The sequence below is a fragment of the Amphiura filiformis genome, chromosome 15 (assembly GCF_039555335.1).
Source record: "Amphiura filiformis chromosome 15, Afil_fr2py, whole genome shotgun sequence".
Classification (NCBI taxonomy): Eukaryota; Metazoa; Echinodermata; class Ophiuroidea; order Amphilepidida; family Amphiuridae; genus Amphiura; species Amphiura filiformis.
The window spans coordinates 57109170-57134517 of record NC_092642.1 but is presented as its reverse complement, the minus strand read 5'-3'; the positions used below and the strand labels follow the sequence as shown (position 1 = coordinate 57134517).

The following is a 25348-nucleotide window of genomic DNA, read 5'->3' as shown; positions in this document are numbered from 1 at the left end:
CAAAAACATTTTTGAAAATGTGTGATTTAGGTGTTGACAAAATATTTTGGAAATATTTTTGCCCAAAATATTTTACAATAATGTTTTAAAAGCGTATTCATGACCTTTATAGAACCCGACATTTGAATGTTATTAAAACGTTTTGAATATTTTAAGAATATTTTTGTGTATGCTGGGATAGGATGAATTTGTTAATTGTATTGTAAAACATGGGCCAATTTCAAAATCTGAGTTTAGGCTCAAACAATTGATGAGGGCTCTGAGATTTTCTGACGTAAGGGCCCAATGACCATTGATAATTTTAGCTGATCCCTAAACACTGGTACTGAGTACAAAAATACTGATTTCCTTGAATAGTTTCCCCCTTCAATAAAACGCCCCACCACTTTTTTCAACCAAGATGTTTAAAAAATGCTGATATTTCCATGCTATCTTGTGTAGTAAGCTTACTAAGGTGTTTACATGGTCGCTAATGGCTCGGTAATTAAATTGGCGAAAATCAGGTCGTAAACAGGAAGTCATTGTTCCTAAGTTCATAGTTCATCATTTCAGCGTGAGTTTTAAGCTTACCTAATGATTTTAACAGGAATTATCGTTTTACAAATGACCTCTAACAAATGCTCCCTTTTGGAAAATGCAACGCCACCGGGGGCAACTGTTCAAGGATATACGGTACATTAATTCTAACTATGTGTGTGACCTATTAATAAGCAGCAAAGTTTCAAGAAAACATGTCTCAATGGAGCTATTCCAGTTGAAATCCATACACCCCCTATGGAAGATATGACCTGTATCTCATATACAGGAAGTGTAGATTTCAAATGGAGTGAATTAAATCCACACTCCTTGTGTGGAAGATTAAGGTCATGTATTCCACATGGGGTGTATCATACATAATGGATTTCAACTAGAATGATTTCTGTCCACCATTAACACGCTTAATAGAAACACAAGATACAAATGTGTGTGTCATGCAAAATCCCACAAAAATTCAAACCTATACACACTCAACTCATAAATTATTTCACATACATTTCATTTCAAGAATTGTAAGACACTAAAACAAGTAAAAAAATCTTTAAAATATAGTACAAAATATCAAAGTACTGACAAAATTACGTAGGAAAAGGCATGATAAGTTATCAAATGTATTCAATTCATAATGCCATTACTTCCCGAAATTCATATCGGGCTAATTAAGGGGGTACTACACCCCTCGATAAATTTGTGTCTATTTTAGCATTTTTCTCAAAAAGTAACGACACAGTGGTAACAAAAAGTTATGTATATTATAGGGGCAAGGAATCAATTACTACACTGAAATTTCAGTGACTCAAGACAATCGATTCGTTATTTATGATAAGAAATAAGGTACCGCACGGATGTACCTCATTTTCTATCATATATACTGAACCGCTTGTCTTGAGTCACTGAAATTTCAGTGTAGTAATTGGATTCCTTGCCCCAATAATATACATAACTTTTGTTACCATTGTATTATTATTTTTTGAGAAAAATGCAAAAATAGTCACAAATTTACCACAGGGGTGTAGTACCCCCTTAAATCCATATAAAGTCCACACTCCCCCTGTAGAAGATATAGTATGAATTTCAAATGAAATAAGCATATTATTTTGAGAAAAACCCACCCTCAGAAAATTCATGTTGCATCATTTTCAGAGGGTATACTAACATGTTTTCAATTGCATAATGTGTCAATTCAATTTGCACACTTCCCCTGGGAAGATATTTATAACATTTTCCACAGGGGGAGTGTGGATTTTAAATGGATTAGCCCAGAAGAAAATTTAATCTGAGAAAGTGATAATGAAATTATTGATGGTACAATTTTATATTTCTTGGCCTATATACAACAATTTCAAGAATAAGCAGCTTTGTACAGGTACAGTACCTAAATAAGCCTATATAGAATAACCACGACAGCCAGGATCAGCTCCTGGAGTTTTTAACGGGTAAACCAGGCCAATCCACAATTAGTTCATTGTCAATTCATCGGTAGCATCACATACTGATCTATTCGACATAACACACTTTTCGAGAAAATTGCGATCAAAAATTCTGTTGTTGGATTTGGCTTCATACTTATTTCTCAATAGAATTTCCTCAACAGGGTATTTATATAACTTTAGAAGAGACTTGGAAGTTTCATTTTGGTGAAATTGACATGTCCATCATTCAAGTAAAATTGTTTAATAAGGTGTTAAACTTACAGCTTTTTTTACTCTGTCTCTATATTATGCTACAGTCTTGCTATGTTTTTCTTTATACGTATAGATCTCTAATAACATATTTTTATATTTCTCAAAAAGTCAGTTATGGCATAGTAGTCTAACAACTGAGTAAAATTGATATCTCAAATAATGCAACCATAAATTAAAGATAAAGCGGGCAAGCACCAAATGTTATGGTTCATTTTAACATAAATATCGCTTATTTATCTTGATCCCCTTATAATAAATAAACAAGGTATAAACCAGGGGTAGCGCTAGAACAAAACACTCCAGAGTCGGCAGGGACCCTTGAACTTGCAGAAAATAAAAAAATTAAGGGGTCCGTAACAGAGTTTGGTGAGTCAGAGTTTCACAAATGCAGCATAAATAGTATGTCTGCGGTAGTGCTGGATTGAAAAACTGGGGGTCTGCAGGAACCCCTGAACTTGCATAAAATTTAAAAATAGGGGGTCCGAACTGAATTTTGGTGAGTCCGGGACACCCGAATGCAGCCTAGCGCTACCCCTGGTATAAACTTACATAAAATTGATAATAAATACAGATGGTCTCAACATGACCAGTACTGGCACATCCTACAACTTGTTCAGTGACAATGGGCTATTCCATTTAAAATCCACACTACCCCTGTGAAAGATTTTGGAAATATCTTCCACAGGGGGAGTATGAATTTCAAATGGAATTAACACATTGACTAACTCTATTTGAAGCTCACCCTCCTGTGGAAGATTCAGATTGAATTTTTTCTCAGAGGGTGTATAAAATTCAAATGGAACTGACTAATGTGTTCATTCTATTTGAAATTCATACGCCCCCTGTGGAAGATATTTCAAAAATCTTCCACAGAGGTAGTGTGGATTTTAAATGGAATAGCCAAATGTAATATCTGTAAAATATTGAACTAATTCTTGCCAATTTCATTTCAAATTAAAGCAAAGATGTAGTGCAAGTTAACCTGTGTCGACTGCAGACGACATGTTCAAACTTTTTTTTTTAAATTCAAAACATTTAAGAATTGTACATTTTCTTTACTATACGAAGAGCTTGGTTTCAATCCATGTTAAGTCCACAAACACATGTTTCTGATTTACCTGTGCGATATTGCAATGGGTTTTAAGATGCTATAGGTATAGTAATTTCAGTTGGATGCACGATTACAAAGCGAACAGTGGATGGATGCACAGTAACAATACTGTGTGAGGCCTTTGGTTCCCAAATGAGAACAATAGTCTGCATATTGTTAAGTGGTAAATAATGGCTTGTTGATGGTACAACTCATTGTTGCTGATGTCAAACTAATTGTGATTGTATCACACAAGTAAATGAGAAACATGTGGTTGTGGACTTAACATGGTTTGGAAACAAGCTCTTCATATTTGGAATTAGCATGAAAAATGTATTAAAATAAGTACAATTAAGCCAGGTACTGGTTACGTGGTTCTTAAGATAGTTCTTGACACTATGAGAAAATTTGCTTGGAATTCCAAAACCTTTCTCAGTGAGAATGTAGATTTCAAATAGTTTTTCCCATTTCTATGCAAATCTGTCAGATGTTTAGACTGAAATTGACTGACAGTATTACAGATCAAGCTACATATCGTCGTCTGCATCACATACTGTCGTATCTCTTATTAAAAAGGCTGCCTTGAGTGATTTTTTTTTATTATTGTCATCAAATTGTGCTGAAATACTCTGTAAAATTAACTTGATATATTAATGTTGAGATCATCACAATATTATAATCTCATGTCCATTCATAAAAATTCATAGAAATATGGAATGCAATAATGATAATAAAAATCACACAAGGCAGCTTTTTAAGAAACAACAGAATGTGATGTAGATGACGAATAGTACATTCTTGTATTTCAGTACTTATTTGCCATGTATTCAAGCAAAGTGAGTCACATGTCAGGAGCAATGAGCTTTTCCATTTGAAATTCATACACCCTATGGAAGACATGACCTTAATCTCCCACACAGGGGTGTAGATTTCAAATGGAATCACTCATTCAGGTAAGGTCATGTCTTCCATAGCATGTACTTGCCACTGAACTCTTCAACTTGTCTCACTTTACTTGACTGGATCCTGCACTGGGCCATTCCAGTTAAAATCCATATACCCCTATGGAAGACATGACCTTAATCTCCCACACAGGGGGGGGGGGGTGTAGATTTCAAATGGAATCACCAATTCAGGTCTTCCATAGCATGTACTTGCCCCTGAACTAGTCAACTTGACTCGCTTCACTTGACTTGATCCTGCATTGGGCCATTCCAGTCAAAATACATATACCCCCTATGGAAGACATGACCTTAATCTTTCACACAGGGAGTGTGAATTTCAAATGGAGTCACCCATTCAGTGTTGTCTGCTCCAAAATGGGCTATTCCAGTTGAAATCCATACACCCCTACGGAAGATATGATCTTAATCTCCTACATAGGGAGTGTGAATTTCAAATGGAGTCACCCATTCAGTGTTGTCGGCTCCAAATTGGGCTATTCCAGTTGAAATCCACATACCCCTGATGGGAGACAAGACCTTAATCTTCCACACAGGGAACGTGAATTTCTAATAGGGTTACCCGAATGGGTGACTCCATTTGAAATCTACACCTGCTGTGTGAGAGATTATGGGCATGTCTCCCAGGTTGTATGGATTGCAACTGTCATAGTACATTATAATACATTAACTAGTACTGCTAAGAGCATCCACAGCTCCCGTAAGGCCTTGCGGTGTGAACCCACCAATTATAACCATACGATTCTGATATACGATGCATGTCCCTGAGCCTCTCATTGTTGAGCAGTGGTCAATGAACACCCAGCTGTTTTTGTCGGTGTCAAAGAATTCAGCATCGGTGTGTGGCTTCTCGCTGGGACCTGTTGTAAACAAATAATATGAGAATGAAGGTGAGCATTGCTGTGTAATAATAGCCATGTACGATAAGGCCCTTAAAGCTCTGAAGTCAGGGTTGCTTGGTTGATTTAAAATAATAATAATATTTTGCTTTTGAGGATTAAAAAATGCAAGTCCCCAGGACAAAATTATGATGGTACATGGTTTGTGAGGCTCATTCTTGAAATACATCAGACTTGTGGTACGAATTACATACCCAAAACAAAGCAACCCTAGATTTTCTCATTTTTGGGTTGGTCGGAAAAAGGGCAATATAACTTTGCTTCAAATTCTAAGTATCAATTTGGGCTCAGTTGAATTCCTGATGTAGCCAGCCATCATCAGCCTTTTTATCTTTAACACATTATGCTAACTATCAAGTTTTTACGGTATGCATTAACTTTTATCATCAGGAGCCAATTTCACTAACATTTGCGACAAGTCCTGTAACCCATCGCAGGATTGTCACTTCACCCAGAGATCCTTTAATAATAGAGATAGGACACTCTCTACAAACTGCCTATACCATGCTATACAGCAGTTGAAGACATGCAATTCTGCATAGCGTAAATGTCATGCCAAGTCTTACTACGATCGTGTAATGAGAAGATACCATAGAGTCCTACATATAGAGATCTGAGGAAGAGACGGTCCGAATTGACCTAGTGACCTATAATTTATCCGAGAATCACATTTTTAGAGTATAAGTCCGCCCACCGCTGTCAATCATTCTAATGAACAAATAAACAAGCTCTGGCAATGACGTAATCCTAATTATAAATGAGAGAATCACATTGTACATGTACTGTCTGCTGTACTAGATGTCTTCCAACAAGTGCCGGAGTGTCGCGGTCCTGCTTCACCGGCCTGTATTCAATGCTCTTATTAAAGCATACCACTGAGAAAAAGGAAGTTTCATCATTTTCAAATAAACAACATAGGTTACCAATCTAACAACAATAGAATTATTTATCTTACCTATTCCTCCTACGACCACTAATTTGTCCCCTACTAGTGCCGCTGAAAAATCACCTCGCTTGTTGGACATATTAGGTAACTCATTCCATTTCCCTGGAGCAAATTAAAGAACAACATTAACCCCATGAGAACTACCTGCCGATTGGCCAAAAGAAGTTTTCATTATCAATTGGACCAATCAGCAACATTGTTAGAATAATTTCACCACGCAAAAAAATTGGGGTGAATTATTTGCAAAGCTCCATTGTGATTGGTGATTAAAGTGAAGATATCATGTAATTGACCAATCGGAGGCAATGTTAGATCGGCAGGTAGTGCTCAGGGTGTTAAACACATGGTTGAATACATGAATATTCATCAGAATAAACTCAGACCAGAGAAGATATCTTACTCTTCCCAGAATCCTTTGCAACATGATATATCGCCTCATTTCATCAGATAACAATCTTGTTACATTTTGCACAGGTTCCCTTTGTTTTCATTTTGAAAATAGACTGGCTAAGCATGGGCCGATAGTCAAGAAATAAACACATTTTGTAACACCTGGATGTGCTCTGTTCATGTTGCACTATGGTAAATCAGAACTGAAAATTAAAATGGGAGAAATGCATTATGGGAAGTGTAACATATATTCTCTGAATTCAAACAACCAGGTTGTTTTTATCTTATCCAATAATTGCACTTGTGTATGTTTAAAACAATGGCGCAAGACAAAGTCAAAAGTTAGATAAAGGAGGTTGTAAAGAGGAGTGGCACCAAAATAAAAAAAAAAAAAGTAAAATTTTTGCTTGTCCATAGATCACTTTCAGAAGTTTGGTCGGTTGGTCAGTCAGGAAAAGTTTTGTTTTTCTTATATTTTTTTTACCAAAGTATACCAAAAGTATAATTTGAAGTACTTGTTTGAAACATGCAGGAATTGATATTTTACAACATTTCTTTAATATCTTCAATTTTCAGGTGAAAAGTCACGACTTTTAGGGAAAATTATATTTAAAAAAAACCCAATTAATAATCAATAAACGGTCAAAACCAACACCGGATCTATGATTAATGAAAAGACTGGCTCAAAACCTTTGAGTGCGTTTACTCTCCCTGAGGTTTTGGATCTTTGTCCAGAAAAATAACAGGGCAATGAGGTCAAGGAATTGTATAGAAACAGTGTGGTTAAGTTTGCCACAAAACAACAACTTACAATTACAAACACTGTGGTAGTAGTAAAGGGTCTTCAAGAAGCACATGCAAACAGTGTAGTCGGGCATTGGTCTTGCTTGCCACTTGATTAAACTCTCCGAGAGTGTGAAGTGTGTGGACTAATTTTATCCCATAAGACTGAACCATGTCTAGTTCTATGGAAACTTCAAGCTAATAACACTTACCACGCACTACCACATCTACGGATTCCCCTCCTTGCAAATCCAAGTTGCTGACATGGCTTGAGAATGGTATTAAATTATTCACAATGCAAGTTTTGGTTGAATTTCAAAAACTTTTAATATGAGGAACGATATTTATGAAGTAATTGTGGTATTATGTTTCCTTATATCACCGCATATCCCAGATGGCTATCATGGGCTTGCGCAATCAGCACAATGGGCTATTCCCTGTTTGAAGATTTTGGAAATATATTCTATCTTTCACAGGGGGAGTATGAATTTCAAATGGAATGAACACATTAGCAGATCCATTTCAAACTCACCCTTCCTCATTGGAAGATTCAGGTTGAATCTTTCTCAGAGGGTGTATGAAATTCAAATGGAGCTGCCCAATGTGTTCATTCCATTTGAAATTCATACTCCCCTTGAGGAAGATATTTCCAAAATCTTCCACAGGGGTAGTGTGGATCTTAAACGGAAGAGCCCATTTGTGCGACTTGCCCTGGGAGTGTGATTTCACAAACTTGCAATATTACGAGTTACCCTCAACAAATTAACAAAGATTGTGTAATTCAGCAAATGCCATATCAAACAACCATCAGCACACATTAAACACCAAAACTCTGGATATGTCAGGGAATGGGGCTCATCTTCATATCATCATCATCATATGATGATGACGATGAAGAAGATGATGATGATGATGATCTAATTTTCAAATGTGACATGATCTGGTCCATTGAGGTCAAAGGAGGCATTTTTTGAAATTGAGTTACTATAATTATTACCTCATACAAACATTAAGCTATTATACATTGTATACTGAAATCACTAGAGGTCTAGCAGACTTCGTTCTAAAGTTCTGAAGTTTTGTGATGTCTATTTTCTTATGCATTTTATTGATTTTCATTCCATATTTTTGCCTTTATCTCAATTTTGAATTTGCCACATTTGGCCTCCATGGACCAGATTGTGTCACAAATATAAGTGCTGTGTTATATTGAAATAAGGATTGAACCTGGCACTCACCTTCCTCTATACTATATTGTGAAACCGAGTCATCAAACTTAGGTGGGACACCCCGCTGTGTCTCATGTAACCCTCCTAGCCTATACAAGTGTGTATCCGTGGCAAGGTAGCAAGAGAAGACTAGCTTGATAGGCAGCTCTGGTAAGATTTTCCATTCAGGTGTGGGCTGAGATGCAAGGTCCAACATCTCAAAGGCTTGGCAAGCTTTTTTACCTATTCTACCACCTGTTCGTGAGATAATAGGATAAAACAAAAGAAAGTTATTTTACAGTTGATTTTAAGGGTTTAGTGAATGATTGAAGGTCCTATCAGGAATAGCTGCCTTGTAGATTTTTTTGACAATTTCTGGATTCTATATTGTACACATCTTCAAATATGACACTTGGCAGCTATTTTAGATGGGGCCTTCTTGTGATAAGCTCTCAAATTATGGCTCTGTTGGTAGATGAGTAATGATAAGTATACTCTGGTTGCTCTACGAAAAAGGAATTACTATTAAAACCACTAATCTATCCAATTATCCCCTGCTGATGCCCTATTATATAGCTATCAAAATGGTGTGAAAAGTGTGCCAACAGATCCCATAATACCATTATTACAACAATTTTCTTTCTTTTGGCTTGTCTACTGTGGTTTATCATTGGGGTGGGCTTGTCCAGCCTGGAGTGAATTTGGCTTAAGGGGGTATTTACTACAGTAATTGGTCCTGGATAAACATCCCTTTTTCATAGAGCAAGAGGACTATAAGAGCTCTTTGACAAAATGCTCGATATGTTCAAATTTTTTAAACAGGCAACCAATCTCACATGTGGCAGCGCAGGGAATTGAACCCAGGCCGCAGTAGTAAGAAGCGAGTAAGAAGACCACTACACTACCCGTCTCGGATTGTATTGGGTTTTGCTTCCGATTTTACCAGAATCTCAATTTTCACAATGGCAACCTTTGGACTTGTTGGATCCCATTCTGTCACACATATTATACACACCTAGTAAATACAGCTTGTCTCCCTTCAGAAATGTTCCAGCAGCATATCTAGCAGTGGGCATATCAGGTAATTTTAGCCATATATTCTGTTCAATGTCTAAGACCATACTAATGGATACAGGATTAGTATCACCCTTCATGCCACCAATCACGATAACTTTACCATCTGAAAATAAAGCAGACATTTTTATTCACCTGTACCGGGTATTTAAGGAAGGGGTATGAACGTTTGGACAGTATTTATTGTGGGACATTAGAGCACATCAGACATATCAAATTGCATTCTGAATACGAAGAATGGCCTTCTGATATCAAATAATTTTGATTTTTGAAATTATGAATGTAATACACATTTTATGGCAAATCATTAAAATTGATATTTTTGATGTTTAACAGTACTCGAAGTAAACTTTATAAATCTGATGATTTCTACCTAAAGTGTATGTAGGTGGGATGAAAAGCCGACGATCAATTGAAAATTTTGACCTTTTGTATTGGAGATATGGATATTTTTTCCCAAAACACCAAAAAAAATTAGGTCTTTTTGGGAAAAAAATCCATATCTTCAATATGAAAGGTCAAAATTTTCAATTGATTGTCGGCTTTTCCTCCCAGCTACATACACTTTAAGACTACATCATTAAATTTATAAAATTTACTTCAAGGACTGTTATATCTCCAAAATGTGAAAAATATCAAATTTTAATAATTTGTCATAAAATTTGTATTATATCGTGAATTTCATAAAATGAAAATTATTTGATATCAGAAAGACATTCTTCAGTATTCAGAATGCAATTCGATAGGTCTGATGTGCTCTCATGTCCCACAAAAATGCTGTCGAAATGCTCAAATGCTCATTCCAGTTCCTTAAAAGTATAGTGAAATATTTTCGCTGGCAGGTTAATTTTTTATGATTTTATCAATTCAGGACAGTTTAGTTGGTGTATAGTTTCACGTTTCCAAATATATTCACATTAAGTACTATGTATAATAAATATTTTTGCAGGGTTAAAAATTTGCAGTTCCTGTTCGACTGCAAAAAGCATGAAAATTAAACCTCAGCGAAAATTTCCCGCTATAAGACTTCTTAAACTGGTATAAATTCCAAGTCTCATTAATTTCCATGGAATATTTCCATTCTTTTCATTTTGAAATTAGATAAATATATTAAGCACAATTCCTCACACCCTTGCATGATGTGAATCTACCAAATTTCTAAATGTTACTGCACATGTCCCACAATTATTCAAACAGATTAAGCCAAACTTATGTTCATTGTTGTGTAAGTAAAATTAGAAACTATTTTTCTGGAACCTTTGACCACTTACTGTGAACCACTGCTGATACCCCCTGTAGTTTCTCGTCCATATCTCTCACATTCTCCAACCACTTCTTCTGCTCAACGTCATAAATATCGACAAAATTCACCGGTTGCGCATCGCTGCCCACACCACCTATCACCACAATCTTTGAACCCACGGTGACCACTGCCGGCTGTGCCCGTGGGTTGGGCATATTCAGCAGTCGCATCCACTTCTTCTTCTTTGTATTGTAACACTCAAATGCATCCAGGGTCTGTCCTCTTTGATCCGAACCACCAATCACATAGAGAATATCATCTAGTTCGACAGCTGAGGAATAAACTCTTTTTGTAGGCATTACAGGCCACGAATCCCATTTGAATGGTCCTGTCGATACTTGAGCACCTCCAGATGCTCCTGCTCCTCCTTTTGATCCTCCTCCTCCTCCCTTTGATCCTCCTCCCTTTCCTTTTCCTCCATGTTTACCTTTGGAAGCCATGTTAAACACAATCAAAATCTGTAGAAGATTATAAAAGTACACCAATTACACAAAATAAAGTTTTCTAACGCAAAGCAGTTAGACAACCCTTTTAACCTCAAGCAGAGACACCCCCGCGTCATGCTTTGTCAGATCGTTTTTTCCCGGGAGTTGCCAGGGCAGCGCGATTGGCATCGGTTTTTGGCCAATGAGAGCGGTCCTTTCTGAGGGCCAGGTCACAGAGGTCGCAGATTTTGTCATTGCATTTGTTGACCAGCAATCGGATGGACGGAAAATTTATTTTTGTCCGTTTTTTCTGGGTTGTGCGCAGACTGGGGTTAATGCAGATACTGGGCTATTCCAATTGAAATCTTTACACCCCTATGGAAGACATGACCCACATGACCTTAATTAATCTGGAGTGTAAATTTCTGAATGGGTGACTCACTTTATTTTGAAATCTGCACCCATTTATATGGCATGGGTGAATAAGGTCATGTCTTCCATCTAGGGATATGGATTTCAACTGAAATTCCGAAAATCGGTAAAGAGGGTGGGGGGTTAAAATTGGGCTGTATAAAGGGTGGGTTTCTAAAATGTGATGTGTGGGATCAAAATATGGGTAAAATATCAAGCATATGGGTAAAGCTACCAATTAGGGCTCAACCGATTGTCGGATCGGATATCGTATTGACCCGATATTTGCAATATCGGAATTGGATTGGATATCGGTAAAAACAAAATTTTCGATGACTTTAAATAAAGAACACTGGAGCTATTCTGAAGTGCAAGTATCACTTACAGGTAATTTGAAAAATATTTGAAAAAAAAATTATAGTTTGTTATCCTGCAAACAACAAACTAATAAATATTTACCTCTTCATCTATCACATATATTATAAATGCATGGAAAACCAATGCATTTACAATACATTGGGTCCTTTTATTTTTTCGACTATATAAAACAGATAATGACGCTCTTTGACCGAAGTGATGCTCGCTATACTGGTACCTCTTTGTCTATGTAAACAACAAATATTTAATGTCAGACACATTTTGGCTAGAGTAACTTATATGCAAACAAACAAACAAACAAACAAAACAAAACAAAACAAAAAAAACAATGAAAAACCAAAGAAATTGTGACAGATATTATGTATGCAATCATTGTCACTTGGGGTCCTGAATATAGCTCAATTTTAGAGAGTAGCATATTACATCAAACTTTGTGATAATTGTGAGAGCTAACTTTCAATGTTGAAACCATTTTTTCGTTTGCCTCTTCTATATTGTGACGGAGATAAAAAAAACCCCTTGACATCAGCTGCATAAAAAATATTATGAGGTTGCTGATAAAGTTGCTGTTGTTTTCCTACATGTGTAAAAAACTAAATTAAAAAACCATTTTGAAATCACTTTCCAAACCTGCAAATAGGCATTACCAAAGAATGGGCCATAAAGTTTAGTACATTTTGACTCACCCTGTATGTCATTCAAAGGACAACAAGTGATTTGGTAAACCTTACCAGTAAGTAACAAAGGGAAGGAAGAAAAACCATGATTTATTGCGCTTTAATAGCCTTGATACAAGTCTTGAACCTTTCTCCATTTATTATGGTCTATTTGGTAGGCCCATTTTTACAACAACAAAAAAAAATGTTGCCCACTACATGAGCAAAAACAAAAACTTTTTTTTTCTTCGATTTTTCAATTTGAAATATCGATTTTGAGTTATAGCCAAACAAAGGAAATACATTTATTTTTGTTTTCTGTTGTTTTGGAAACTCTTTAATTGCTCATTTCTTTTGAACTGGTTGTTCAATTTCAATGGGAGTTTCTGCAAAATGCAACTTTTTAAATGCTGTTCACTATCATAATAGTGAAAGGCAAAGTTCGGGTCAGCTATAATAAAACAATGCGTCGCGAGTTGTGACTTATGAGTCCGCCGGTTTACTTGGTACTTGGTTGAGGGTCCTCCTAAATACTCCAAGAAGAGGTTTAACTGGATGGAGTTGGGACGACAATGTTAATAATGTTACGCTGCTACACATTTTTCTTTTGTTTATATAGAAAATAATACAAAGTCATCAAAAGCCAAGAATAAATGCACAATATTAGGTGTTTTTCTATTCAAATCTTGCAATATTTGAACAGGTACGTTTTCAATATTTTGTACCCGTTGGACCTTGGGACTTTGGATTTAAAGGGGTCCGCAAGTACGCATGTTTTGTGTGTTAAAGTAAACCCTCGTTGAACTTGATGCCCCAAAAACTGGAATCCCAAATAACATGTTATAGGCCTACGTACATTAGGGGTTTGAGATGGTAGTTTATCCACATTGTTGATACTAGGGGTAATATATATGGAGCAGTGTAATACATATAATCATGCATAATTTGCAAGTGCAAAATCAGAATAAACTGAAATTTTGTTGTGGATATCTACTAAAAAATGCAATAAAAAGAGGATGCTAGGATCACGAAATCCTCCTTTAATACCATGTGAAAGGACCAATGTATTATAAAGGGTTAAGTGCTGTTTCAGGAAAATATCTTTTGACCTTAATTATACAAGATTCAAATGCTAATTGAACATTTTTTAGCAAGTTAATTAATATGATTCTTCCAAGTTAGATTTTGATCAACAGGACACCCAAGAAAAATGCATTGACATGATTTATTTCTGTACATTATGCCTTTAAAGGGGTCATGCCCAAGGACTGGTAGCAACTCTGCATGTTTAAAGACAATCAAGCATAACTAATTATAGAAACTCGTGTCTAGACACTGTTACACTCGTGCATAAAGTTTATTGTTATAGTGTGTAATGTAGGCCTATATGCCAAGTTTATACCAACATTAAACCCAAAAAACCAACCCAGTTAATCTAAGATGTGATACTGTAATAAAACCAAAGCATAAGATAAGATGTACAGATGTACACGTCTTAGTTTTACAGGTCTTACGTGTAAGTCCTGAGCTTTTACAGGTCTTTATAAGTCCGGAGCGTTGGGGTATCCGTGGTATTTTACGAAATATAGCCAACAATATTCAATTTTGTAAGTGTGACCATTGACCTGTGAAACCCTCGCACACACATGACGTAGCCAATTCCATAGCCCCTGGAGATTACATAGCACATTCTCAAGAACATTAAAGGTGTATCATGAGATATTAATACAAAAATGTATGTAACATTGTGGAATCATTTGCACACATAAAGATTGTCTAGATGTCTTTACCACTAAGTTCTAATAAGGACCACTGGTTGGAGTGTTACAAGTTGACATGGGACAACAGAGTCTGTGATAGACATGTGCGTTTTAGAGAGTGGATAGAGAAAGAATTTGAACCACAACTAGTGAAGACTTTGTCAGCTGGGCTTGGTGCTACTGGCAAGCCACTCTGTGTGCTTGGTATTGGGAGTGCTGAAGGTAGGTCGGTCTTTATAGATCTATTTAAAGGAGGAATTTGTGATCCTAGCATCCTCTTTTTATGACAGTTTTCCGTAGATGTCCACAGATGCGTTTGCAAGTTATGCATGATTTTGTGTATTACACTGCTCCATAGGCCACTGTTGTAATTTTAAAGGTCTTGGTGGCTCTGAAAAGAGCCGTTCACTGAAGAAAGACTCTTTTTCAGAGCCAACAAACCTTTAAATTTAGCAGATAGGTGAGATCTGCTTGATTTCTGTGGACAAGGGCAGTCTTCAGTGAACGGCTCTTTTCAGAGCCACCAAAACCTTTAAAATTAGCAGATAGGCGAGATCTGCTTGTTCTCTGTTGACAAGGGGCAGTCTTCAGTGAACGGCTCTTTTCAGAGCCACCAAAACCTTAAAAATCAGCAAATAGGCGAGATCTGCTTGTTCTCTGTTGACAAGGGGCAGTCTTCAGTGAACGGCTCTTTTCAGTAGAGTTGGGTGACTATCACTTTTTTCCTAGTCGACTATATGTAGTCGGCAGCAAATAGTCACGATTACGACTATAGTTGTGACTATCTGTGGTCATGCAGAATTGGACCAAAAAATCGGGTGAAAGTTTGGTGCAAATTTACAATAACAAGTCAACAAGACCAATTTAATGATGATTTATGGACTTTATGATTACTTGTTTAGTAAATATTTGACACTAAACAATAATGCATGCAGTAATAAAACTGAATTTACGGATAAGATGCATATAATATTGCTATATCTTCTACTTAAAAATAATTATAAATATTGTACCAACAGATAACTTCATGTGAGATCTGAGAAGATTACTGAAAATATCATCAGTAGATAGCATGTTGTCAAATAATGTTTGGTTATGTTTTTGCACCAAACATGTCCTTAAATTAATAGGCCTAATGTTTTACTTTTGACAAACATTTGAATAATTTGTTTGAAGTGTGAACTTGAAACAATTTTTGCTTTACTTTTTAGGCAAATCACAGTTTACTTTCCATTGGGCTTATAGTTTTCCCTTTTTGGGATGCAAAGAAAAAATCACAAGTAAAAAGCATAGACGTGTCATTCATACAAGTTGGACTCATAAAAAGTCAAATGGAAATAAAATAATACATAAAAGACACAAAGACAGACACAATATTCTTGCATCAAGTTGTGTATGGTAGGCCTATAAATGGTATAAGCCCAAGCACAAGACCATGGGTCTAGGCTAGTCTTTGCGCTGGGAACATTGCGATAATGAGACGGCAACCTTGTTAGTACGGTAAACTGTGAAGGACAATAGCTTATACCTTAAAATAATAAGTTAACCACATTTTGATTTATCATTGTCCAAATCAATAAAACATTAAAAAACCATGGTAAAGTACATGATGTAGGCCTATATCTTTGATTTGATACCGACTCCAAAATCATAGTTGATTATACAAACATCATAATTTTTTCTAGTGCCTTCTTCTTCTTTCATGGCAAATTTCTTAAATCTTAATAATCAGCTATATCCCCTATTTGGGACAATGGTCGAGGTCCAATGACCTTTAAGCTTTCAAGTCCCATCGCTCCAATGTGATATGGAATCTATTATAATTATGTTTATTTCTTTCATTGTTTTCGCACAGGTAATCACGAAATGTTGCAGCTGAAAAAATTGAAAACCAAATTCGCCAAATTATCTACAACTGTCATTGAACCAAACAAACAAATGTTCCTTCAATATCAAGAAACCGTACGCCAGAAAAGCAGTGATTTTACAGGAATTGAATTTGAGTGGCACAACCAAACCTTCCAAGACTATGTTCAACTGTATGGAGTTAGGAAGAAATATCACTTCATTAGCATGGTTCATTCCATTTATTACGTTGGGGACTCCGATTTAGAGGAAACAATCAGGGAATTGTATGACATACTAGCACCAGGAGGAGTGATACTTATGGTAGTAATGACAGGTAGGATATCAAATATCAGTCATAAAGGTCATTAATATAATATGCAGACAATATAACATCAAACTACACAGCACCACAACTCATCATACTCATCAACCGTGAATGTCAGGAATATTGATTTTGAGATATTGCCAATAATAGTATTCAACTAACTTTGTATTTTATTGTTCTGAGCAATCATATGGCTATATCTCTGGAACTGTAAGTCTAATTATAATGGGATTTTTCAGCAAAATTAAGCTCCTAGAGAATGGCGCATGAAATGAAAATTGGAAACTAAATTTTGATTTTGATCGACATCAGACTCAGTTAGCTTGATCGCATCACATATTGGTTGGGGCTAAAGAATACCAACAGTATGGTGTCAGATTGTCACAAATGGATTTTGAAATAACGCTGTGTCAGAATAACAAATAGCATTTTACAATGGCTACATGATCAATTTCTTCCCATCCTCGCATTGAATTGTGAAGAAAAAATACTAGAAAGTTATAGATTTTCTTTCAACATGTATTCATTTCCATTCATGCAGATCACACAGGGATCGGGAAAGTAGTGCATACCTTTCCAAATCTCGCCACAAAGGAGCAGAAATCAGCGAGTAGTGACCCATCAATGACCAAATCAAACCGTCTCATCAACTCCACAGACGTAACATCCATCCTTGACAAATACAAGATTGTCTACACTCAATCAGAGTATAGAGAATCCTGGGATATAACAGCATGTTTTACCGGAGTCGACACAACAAAAGGGAATCTACTGCTTGATATTCATACTCAAACCATCAATTTCAAAGCATCAGTGTCGACTACTGTCTACAGCCAAGTGATGGACTTTCTTAAAGATCATATGAGTGTCAGAAAAAGTCACCAAAGTGATGAAGAACTTTGCTATTTCGATACTGTTAGTGATATTCTTCTGATCACAAAATAAAATAAAACAACAAATAAAGTTTAGACATGTGATACAAGCATGATCAAAGGCGGTGTATCTGTACTGTAGGGGGGGTAGTCATTTTGCGCTGTATCACCTTGGCACTGTACAGATGCACCACCTTGGTCCCCATGATTTCGTGTGTATCACTCACCTGCGCTACTGCTTTGCAAAGCCAAATGGACTATTTTTTGTGTCAGAAAAAGTCACCAAAGTGATGAAGAACTTTGCTATTTCGATACTGTTAGTGATATTCTTCTGATCACAAAATAAAATAAAACTACAAATAAAGTTTAGAGATGTGATACAAGCATGATCAAAAGCGGTGTATCTGTACTGTAGGGGGGGGTAGTCATTTTGCGCTGTATCACCTTGGCACTGTACAGATGCACCACCTTGGTCCCCATGATTTCGTGTGTATCACTCACCTGCGCTACTGCTTTGCAAAGCCAAATGGACTATACACTTGCTTGAACCTGGTAATGATACAAACCCAGAGTGTTGACTCTGTTTTCAAAGGTGCAATACATTATAATTTTGGAATTTCAACAAGAGCACCAATGGTGCTGTAGCTCATTTTCCCTAATTAAATATGCAAATTAGTTTAATTAATATGCTTAACATTTGAGTATTTTTTGTTTATATCAATTACTTTGTACCAAGTTTTAAATTTCTATGATCTTCACACAAAAACGATTACACCTGTCTCACCTTAATATAAAGCAGGGCCAAATTTTTACGAGCTGCATAGTCAATAAGATAACAATAATGTTAATTGGACCACTAAGTACTTATCTTGGAGACAAACAACTGGGTGAGAAGAAAAACAAGAAACAATTATATTGAGGGTTTAGGACCATACACTGCAAACCCAAAGTGCCTATATTTCAGCAGATCCTCTAAAATTGGTTTGGCAGTAACAATTAGTGTGTTGCTATTGGGACCATTTACCGGTAAAAAGACGGTAAAGGGATTAATTCTGCTCAATATAAACTGACCTTCCCCGCTATTTACCGGTAAACAGAGGCAAGTTTTTACGTAACGTTTTCCTTCTTGAGGAAGGAAAATAGCGGGGGCGCTACCGATAAACGTCAATAAAAACTGACTCCGTTCGATTGAATGCGCATACAGGGAAGAAAAGCGGAAGTTGAGTCGCGAAATTGACCTCTGCATCATCAATGAGCTAGAATGTATTATACCATGATTATCATGATTATACCATTCCGTTCGCAAAAATTCTTAGGCCTAATCACATACAAATATTTGACTCACTTGCTATAGGCTTAAATAAAGTAAATGGAAGAAATATTCATAATGCATTATCCCTGCATTATACATATTATGCTAAATATTTAAGTGAGTTGTGATTTATGAGTAAATTTATGAGAAATAAAACAACAACAACAACATCAGCGGATGAATCCAGCTGTGCATGCGAAATAAATAGAAATCAACTCGGATCCGCGGCGGTGTGTGCTTCAGAAAATTAGAAAGATTTCATGAATTTAATATTATGTTGTTGATGTTAAATTACTATTTGCTAAAAAGAATATTAACTGAAATTAAACTGTGAAAGATTAAATTCTAAGACCTATTTTTTTTTTTTTTTTTTAATACTGAGTACTCACGTCGATATCACTGAGGGGGATTTCCCAATGACGTAATTTGATGTACGAGAACGAATGAAAACGCTAATAAAAAAACATTATTCTTCAGTCTTCTTTTCTCGTGTTTGCTACCTCATTTTTATCCAAACAATTAAGAAAATACTACAATATTAAAATCCACAATGCTTTGCGATTGACCCGGGGATTGACCCCAGTGCACAACCTTTCGCCGGCAAACTTTTCAGGTGTGTCAATTGACGCTGTTCATCGAGTGTTTACCGGTAAACAACATGCAATGGAAACTGACCGTTATCCGCCTTTCGCCGCTATTTGACGGCGAACAGTTTTACCGGTAAAATGCAGGGGACTCAATAGAAACATGCTAAATGAGGGATTAATTACTAAATATAGGCACAAATTTAGACCACTATTTGGGGAGTATACAATCCAGAAGACCAGACCTCAAATGTAGTCTGATAAATAGACTCAAAATTAGACACTATAAGCCCAAAACAGCATAGGGTGCATTTTACACATGGGTGGTTCTGGAATAAGAAGCAAACATGGGTAACATTATGGGCTGTTATAAATCATTGCAAAGGAGTAATTTCCAGTTCAGTGAATTGCTTGCAAACAATAAGCATGGATTTCAATGGTGATGTTATTAATAGTATTATTTGAGCAGTAATTTTACATATAGTTGTACAACAATCAACATTGAATAATAGTTAGTGATCTTCAGAAAAAGTGTATATCAAACCAATTGGGAGGGAGCTAGCAGACCATGAATGTGTCTATAATAATTGTTTCCATAAGTAATTTTGTCCAGTATCAGTTTAACAAAGGCTAATACTCTAGATTCATATCTAATCTCCAATACTAGAAGTTTTGCTGAATTTAGACGTTCTGGGTTTTTAGTGATAGCTGCTCCATAGACATTTGGGTAATTTCTGCATTCTATATTATACACATTTTACACCTGGCAGCTATTGCAGATAGGGTTTTCTTGCCCTAAACCCTAATGTGTACTTTATCTCATATACAAAATTGTAAAAACACATCTAGGTAGGGTTTATGCAATAGCTGTCAAGTGCTTTATTTTTAAGATTATGTATAGGGTAGCTATTGCAGATACGACCTTCTCGATATATAATTACTTTCACAACATGTTTGCCTGATCTAATTAAATGTATTTAATTAGCTCTCAGTTTATTTGCTCAGTATTTTATGACTGCTAAGCCTTTATAGTTGTTTACTGGTCCCCCAAAAACCTCCCAATTGGAAAAATTACACATTATTAGCACATAGCAGCACCATTGAGTTATTAGTTAGCCTTGGTGCAATATCTATGGACTTGCAAAATGTATGGCAAGCAACACTGAAAAGCAAACATTGAAGCCGCACTGAAGCAATTAAAATTCAACATCTCTTTTACAAAATCGCCACATCAAGGAGTTAGAACAGTGTTTGTAATATGATCAGCACCACAAACAGTCTGTAAAGGAGACTATTCTATGAAATCTGGTAAAATTTTCGTGAAAATGCTCCAAAAATCACACTTTCTGTCCGAATTTTCCTAGCTAATTAAGTAACAATCATGAACGATCATGCAAAGATTGCTCCCTCAAATTAGCAGCTCCACTGCTCAAACGATGTAGCAAGAGAAAGTAAAAAACATAGACAAATTTAGACTACGGCTATAGTTCATTTGCTGGCGCAAATGAGCTAAAAAACTGGGCATTGAGTAAAACAAGGATATTTTATTTATGCAGAAAGTATAACGCAGACTGAAATTTCTGTTGCAATGGACTAAATGTGCTATATAAATCGCTTATTAATTACTATTAATTACAGTGTATTATTAACAAATTCTGAATCTTCATTAAAATGTACTATTATGATTGTATTATATTACAATGTACCGGTACACTATGATGCATGTCCGCTGTATCTTCTTCTTAAACTTTGTAATGCTCGGTATGTCTGTAAAGTAATTTGGCAAATAAATATATACATGTACGTTTAGCCATATTAGTCCGACGAATAGGACCTGGTTTTTTTCTCAGTTACCAACTATCACTGCTCAGGCTCTGATTGCTCAAGAAAGATTGACCGCGAGAGTCCAGTGACCACGCCGCCCGTAATTTTTTTCGGGCGGCGATGGTCACTGGACTTTCGCGATTCGTCTTTCTTGCGCCATAGATATGAGATAGTGGTCATAGTCTGAGGTGAATATTGTCTGGGAAATAAGAAAAAAAGGTCCTACACGTCGGACTACTGTCCACGGATAGCAAACAGAGTGGTTGGGATTGCTCATGTTGTGGAGTGGCCTGTACGATCACTAGACCAAACACCACTTGATTTTTTTCCTTTGTGGCAAAATCCAAGATATTCGCAAACGTATTACTGAATGCATTCGCAAGTATCCGGCGCACAAGGATGGTACGCAACGCAATTGATGCAATGAGGACCAGGGCTGAAACCTATATTCGCCAAGGAGGCAACCAGGTAGAGGGCAGAGCAGCACAGTAAACTCACTTCAAAAGAACTAAAGACAAAAACCAAACAGCCTTTTAGGGCTACCTTTTATCCTAAAAAGAGAAATGACTTACAGGGTGTATCAAAATGATTGGTACCGGGCTATGTGACATTTTCAAAAATATATAAAAAATATAAAATTGCTAATTAATATAGTTTTTGTACTATAAATAGAAAGAGGCATATGTTAACTTGTTGATCTATTAATCTGAAGTTGATAGGTTGATGCACCTGGGAGCCATTGTCATTTAAACGAAGATCGACATAATCATGATTTGACTTACACAACACAAGATGAATATGTTCACTGCTTGAACCATTTATTGCACACATACTCTTCAATTCATAAAATTGCTTTACACATGCTTTTAGAAAGATAGTTCCTGAAGTCCCTGCCTTACGACTCTGGCAGTGTGAGGTGAAGCCCTATCTTGAAAGAACATAACACCTGGGATGGGTCCATTCTGTTCTGTAACTGCCCATATCAAATTTTGAAGCATTGCAAGTTATTGCATGTTTGCATGGGATACGCCTTGCTCTTAGAAACTGTCTCCTAAATCTTCTCTGCACTTCTCCATAGCTTCGTGTCGATCAGTAATTCTTAACTATGAATTCACACTGAAGTGTGGAATACTGTGGAGCCATTCCAATAACTTTTACCAGGTCTATACTAACCTACACTGTCTACAGTCTATAGCCATTCTGACACACCATCTACTTAGTAATCTCAATAATACAACTTAAATTACCGCCCTGGATGGTGTTGATACACAAACTTCTTTCACCCCATCTAAATTATTTAAGTCAATAATATTACTCTCAAGCAATAAATATTGATTATAACATTTATATATATTATGAATGAAGAAATAGGCAAAGAAAATATTTAATATTTCCATGATTTTCAACATATCATCCTCACAAGGTATTTGCAGTAAAATAGAGCTTTGAAAATGGTGCGCTACTGATCCAGCGTTACGATGAAAAGTGTCAAAACACCTACTTTCCTTTAGAATCACGTAACTTCTAAATAGAATGTGCTATCTTTATTATCTAAAATTCTTAGAGAAGATAAAACTACTATAATTACAAGTATTTAAACAACTAACACCAAAATGACACAAAAAATAGTAAAACAATTTGGCAAAAATGAGAAGTCTTCGGTACCAATCATTTTGATACACCCTGTATGTTGTAAATTAAAAAAAAAAAAAAGAAAGCAAGAAACAACAAAGTAAGAAAGTAAGAAACATAATAAAACAAAAAGGCATAAATAACAAAGAAAAAATAAGTAATTGCAAGTAAATCATTCGGCATCCATTTTACCCACAAAAAATGATATTATTAACAAAATCCATTGCCCATAAACCCACCGGTAAAGCCCATTCCATAAATAAAGTTATTTATAAAGTTATCATTGAGGAATGTTTGATATTCATGCATGGTATGTGTACTCCTTTTCAATCTTTGAAGCAGCGAAACCTTGTCAGTGGACAGAGTGAAAAACGGGTACATTTCTTTAAAAGAGCATATCTTCAAAAGTTGTGAGCCGATTGATATAATTGTTTTGGTTTATTAAAGCTAACGACTCAAGGTTTTTTTACATTCCAAAATATATTTGATCAACTTTTCAGAAATAGGAGAAAAAGAGGGCGCAATGAGGGGCCTCTTTTTTTGGGACACCCTGTATTTATATGACATGGCAATCTGATGACAAATAGATTTTAGGGCCTATATTATGGGCATAATTTATACATATGTATATATAGTATTGTACAATGTATCCTATTTGAACTGTTAAATAAATAAATAGATTGGATTATTTTATTATATTTTTTATTAATTGTTCAATTATTTATGATCTTCATCTATAGCTTTGTCTTTTTTAAAACAGTTCTTGTTTGACTTGACTCCTTGCAAATAGGGGTCACAGAATTAAGAAGGGCTTAAAATTTCAAATTGGTTAAATTTCTTTCAGATTACTTGAGTGACAATGATTACAACTATGTATAGTTCGTCAATCGTCATATCTACAATTCTACATGTACATTGTACAACATTAATTAAAGTTCTGTCTGAGAGTTGAAAGTTAACAAATAAGACACCCAACAACATTTTGCACTTGCTATTTTCAAATTAGTTTCCTTGGTGCTTTAATTACCAAGGTGCCATATCCACAGCAGGTTTTCGCCAGCGCATAGGGCGCTGGTACCTAATTCTGAGATGGGGTTTGTGTACACTAAAGATTAGCTAAGATTATAGCCTTCTTCTATTGGTATGAATTATTTTTTTTACTTCTCGTGGTGGAAATGTTTTTGATGTCTGCTAATTCGATTTGCAAGGAAAAGAAAGTATGTTTTGCCGTTTCAACGAACGAAACGATTGAGTATTGCCAAAGTTATGTTTGAATTAATTATGACTTAAAAAGTTATCATAGGTTAGGCCTACACATATAAACATAAACTTGTTCAGCAATCAGCATATCAAAAAAAATGACATGGTCAAAGCGGGGAATGATCACGAGGTCATATCAGTGGACTACTGATAGCATGATGTTTGGTTGCCTGTGAGTGCATAATTGATATGTTGATAACACTATTAACAGATCTAATAATGTTGTGGAATCAAAATCTTCATTATATGGACCACATTGAAGTCAAAGTAATTATCTATCCTATCCTGTATCGTTTTATGGATAAAATTGACTCAAAATGTTATTGATGATATTATTGCTATCTTTAACATCAGTTTTGTCTTTTCAACGGAAAAATCCGATTGAAAATAAAGTTTTTAGGGGCTAGCTATAATATTGAACAATATATCCCATATTTTGACATGCACTTATAGAAAATAAATAAATTATTGTCTTACTTCATAAATGATAAATACTGTAAAATGACACATAACTAAAGTGAGGCTAATTTCTATCTTTTTTATTTGATTCATAAAATTACATTCAACAAAATGATTGAAGACTGAGAAAACACACAATGCAGACTACAGAATGGAGTAGGTAAGATGCCATGTCCATAGCTTTGCAGGAGTTTCGGACTAACAATCAACACATTCAAAAATACAGTTTAAAAGTGAAGATTGTAGTGAATGATCAGTCCTTTATCATGTGCTTGCCACTATCTACTTTATAGTAAACTATACATTGCGAAATAATATAAAATTATTTTAAAATAAAATGTGCATGTAAGTTGAGTTAACATAGCGAATTAACTAACAACTGCAGTGTATTTCTTGATTTTTATAATAAGCATGGGTAAAAAGCAGTAAAGACAAAAATACAGAACAATTTGGGAGTACATATGGAAAACTTTGGTGCATCTGCTCACGCCACTTTCAAAAGGTCTTTTTAACACAGGAAATTCTAGTAAAATTTTGACTTTTCTACCTATCTTCAACCACTACAGGAAAATGAAAAATGTTTTTAAATATCTTCGCTCGATATTAAAAACTTTGCTATATCTACTTTCAAATAATATAAATTATAAATCCATTGAGTTTTGGGAAAAGGTGGCACTTTTTACTTAGAAAGTTGTACGTTTTTCAATTTTCAATGGGAAATGGGT

The 25348-nt window shown here is 35.6% G+C and overlaps 2 protein-coding genes across 2 annotated transcripts in view; one reads left to right on the top strand and one right to left on the bottom strand.

The window, feature by feature from the left end:
- Positions 1 to 4021: 4021 nt before the first annotated feature.
- The window catches only part of LOC140171863 (uncharacterized), a 38941-nt gene continuing 17614 nt past the window's right edge, over positions 4022 to 25348 (bottom strand). The window contains exons 2-6 of the mRNA XM_072195197.1: positions 10846 to 11335; positions 9516 to 9680; positions 8531 to 8755; positions 6129 to 6221; positions 4022 to 5134 (exon numbers count right to left, since the gene is read on the bottom strand). Of these exons, the coding sequence (XP_072051298.1) occupies positions 4941 to 5134; positions 6129 to 6221; positions 8531 to 8755; positions 9516 to 9680; positions 10846 to 11317 (1149 nt within the window). The 5' untranslated portion in view covers positions 11318 to 11335 and the 3' untranslated portion in view covers positions 4022 to 4940. The remainder of the gene's footprint in view (positions 5135 to 6128; positions 6222 to 8530; positions 8756 to 9515; positions 9681 to 10845; positions 11336 to 25348) is intronic.
- LOC140170675 (histamine N-methyltransferase-like) lies at positions 14528 to 17722 on the top strand. Its single transcript, XM_072193920.1, has 3 exons — positions 14528 to 14729; positions 16363 to 16689; positions 17222 to 17722. The coding sequence occupies exons 1-3, from the start codon at positions 14528 to 14530 to the stop codon at positions 17623 to 17625; spliced, it is 933 nt and encodes a 310-aa protein (XP_072050021.1). The 3' UTR covers positions 17626 to 17722.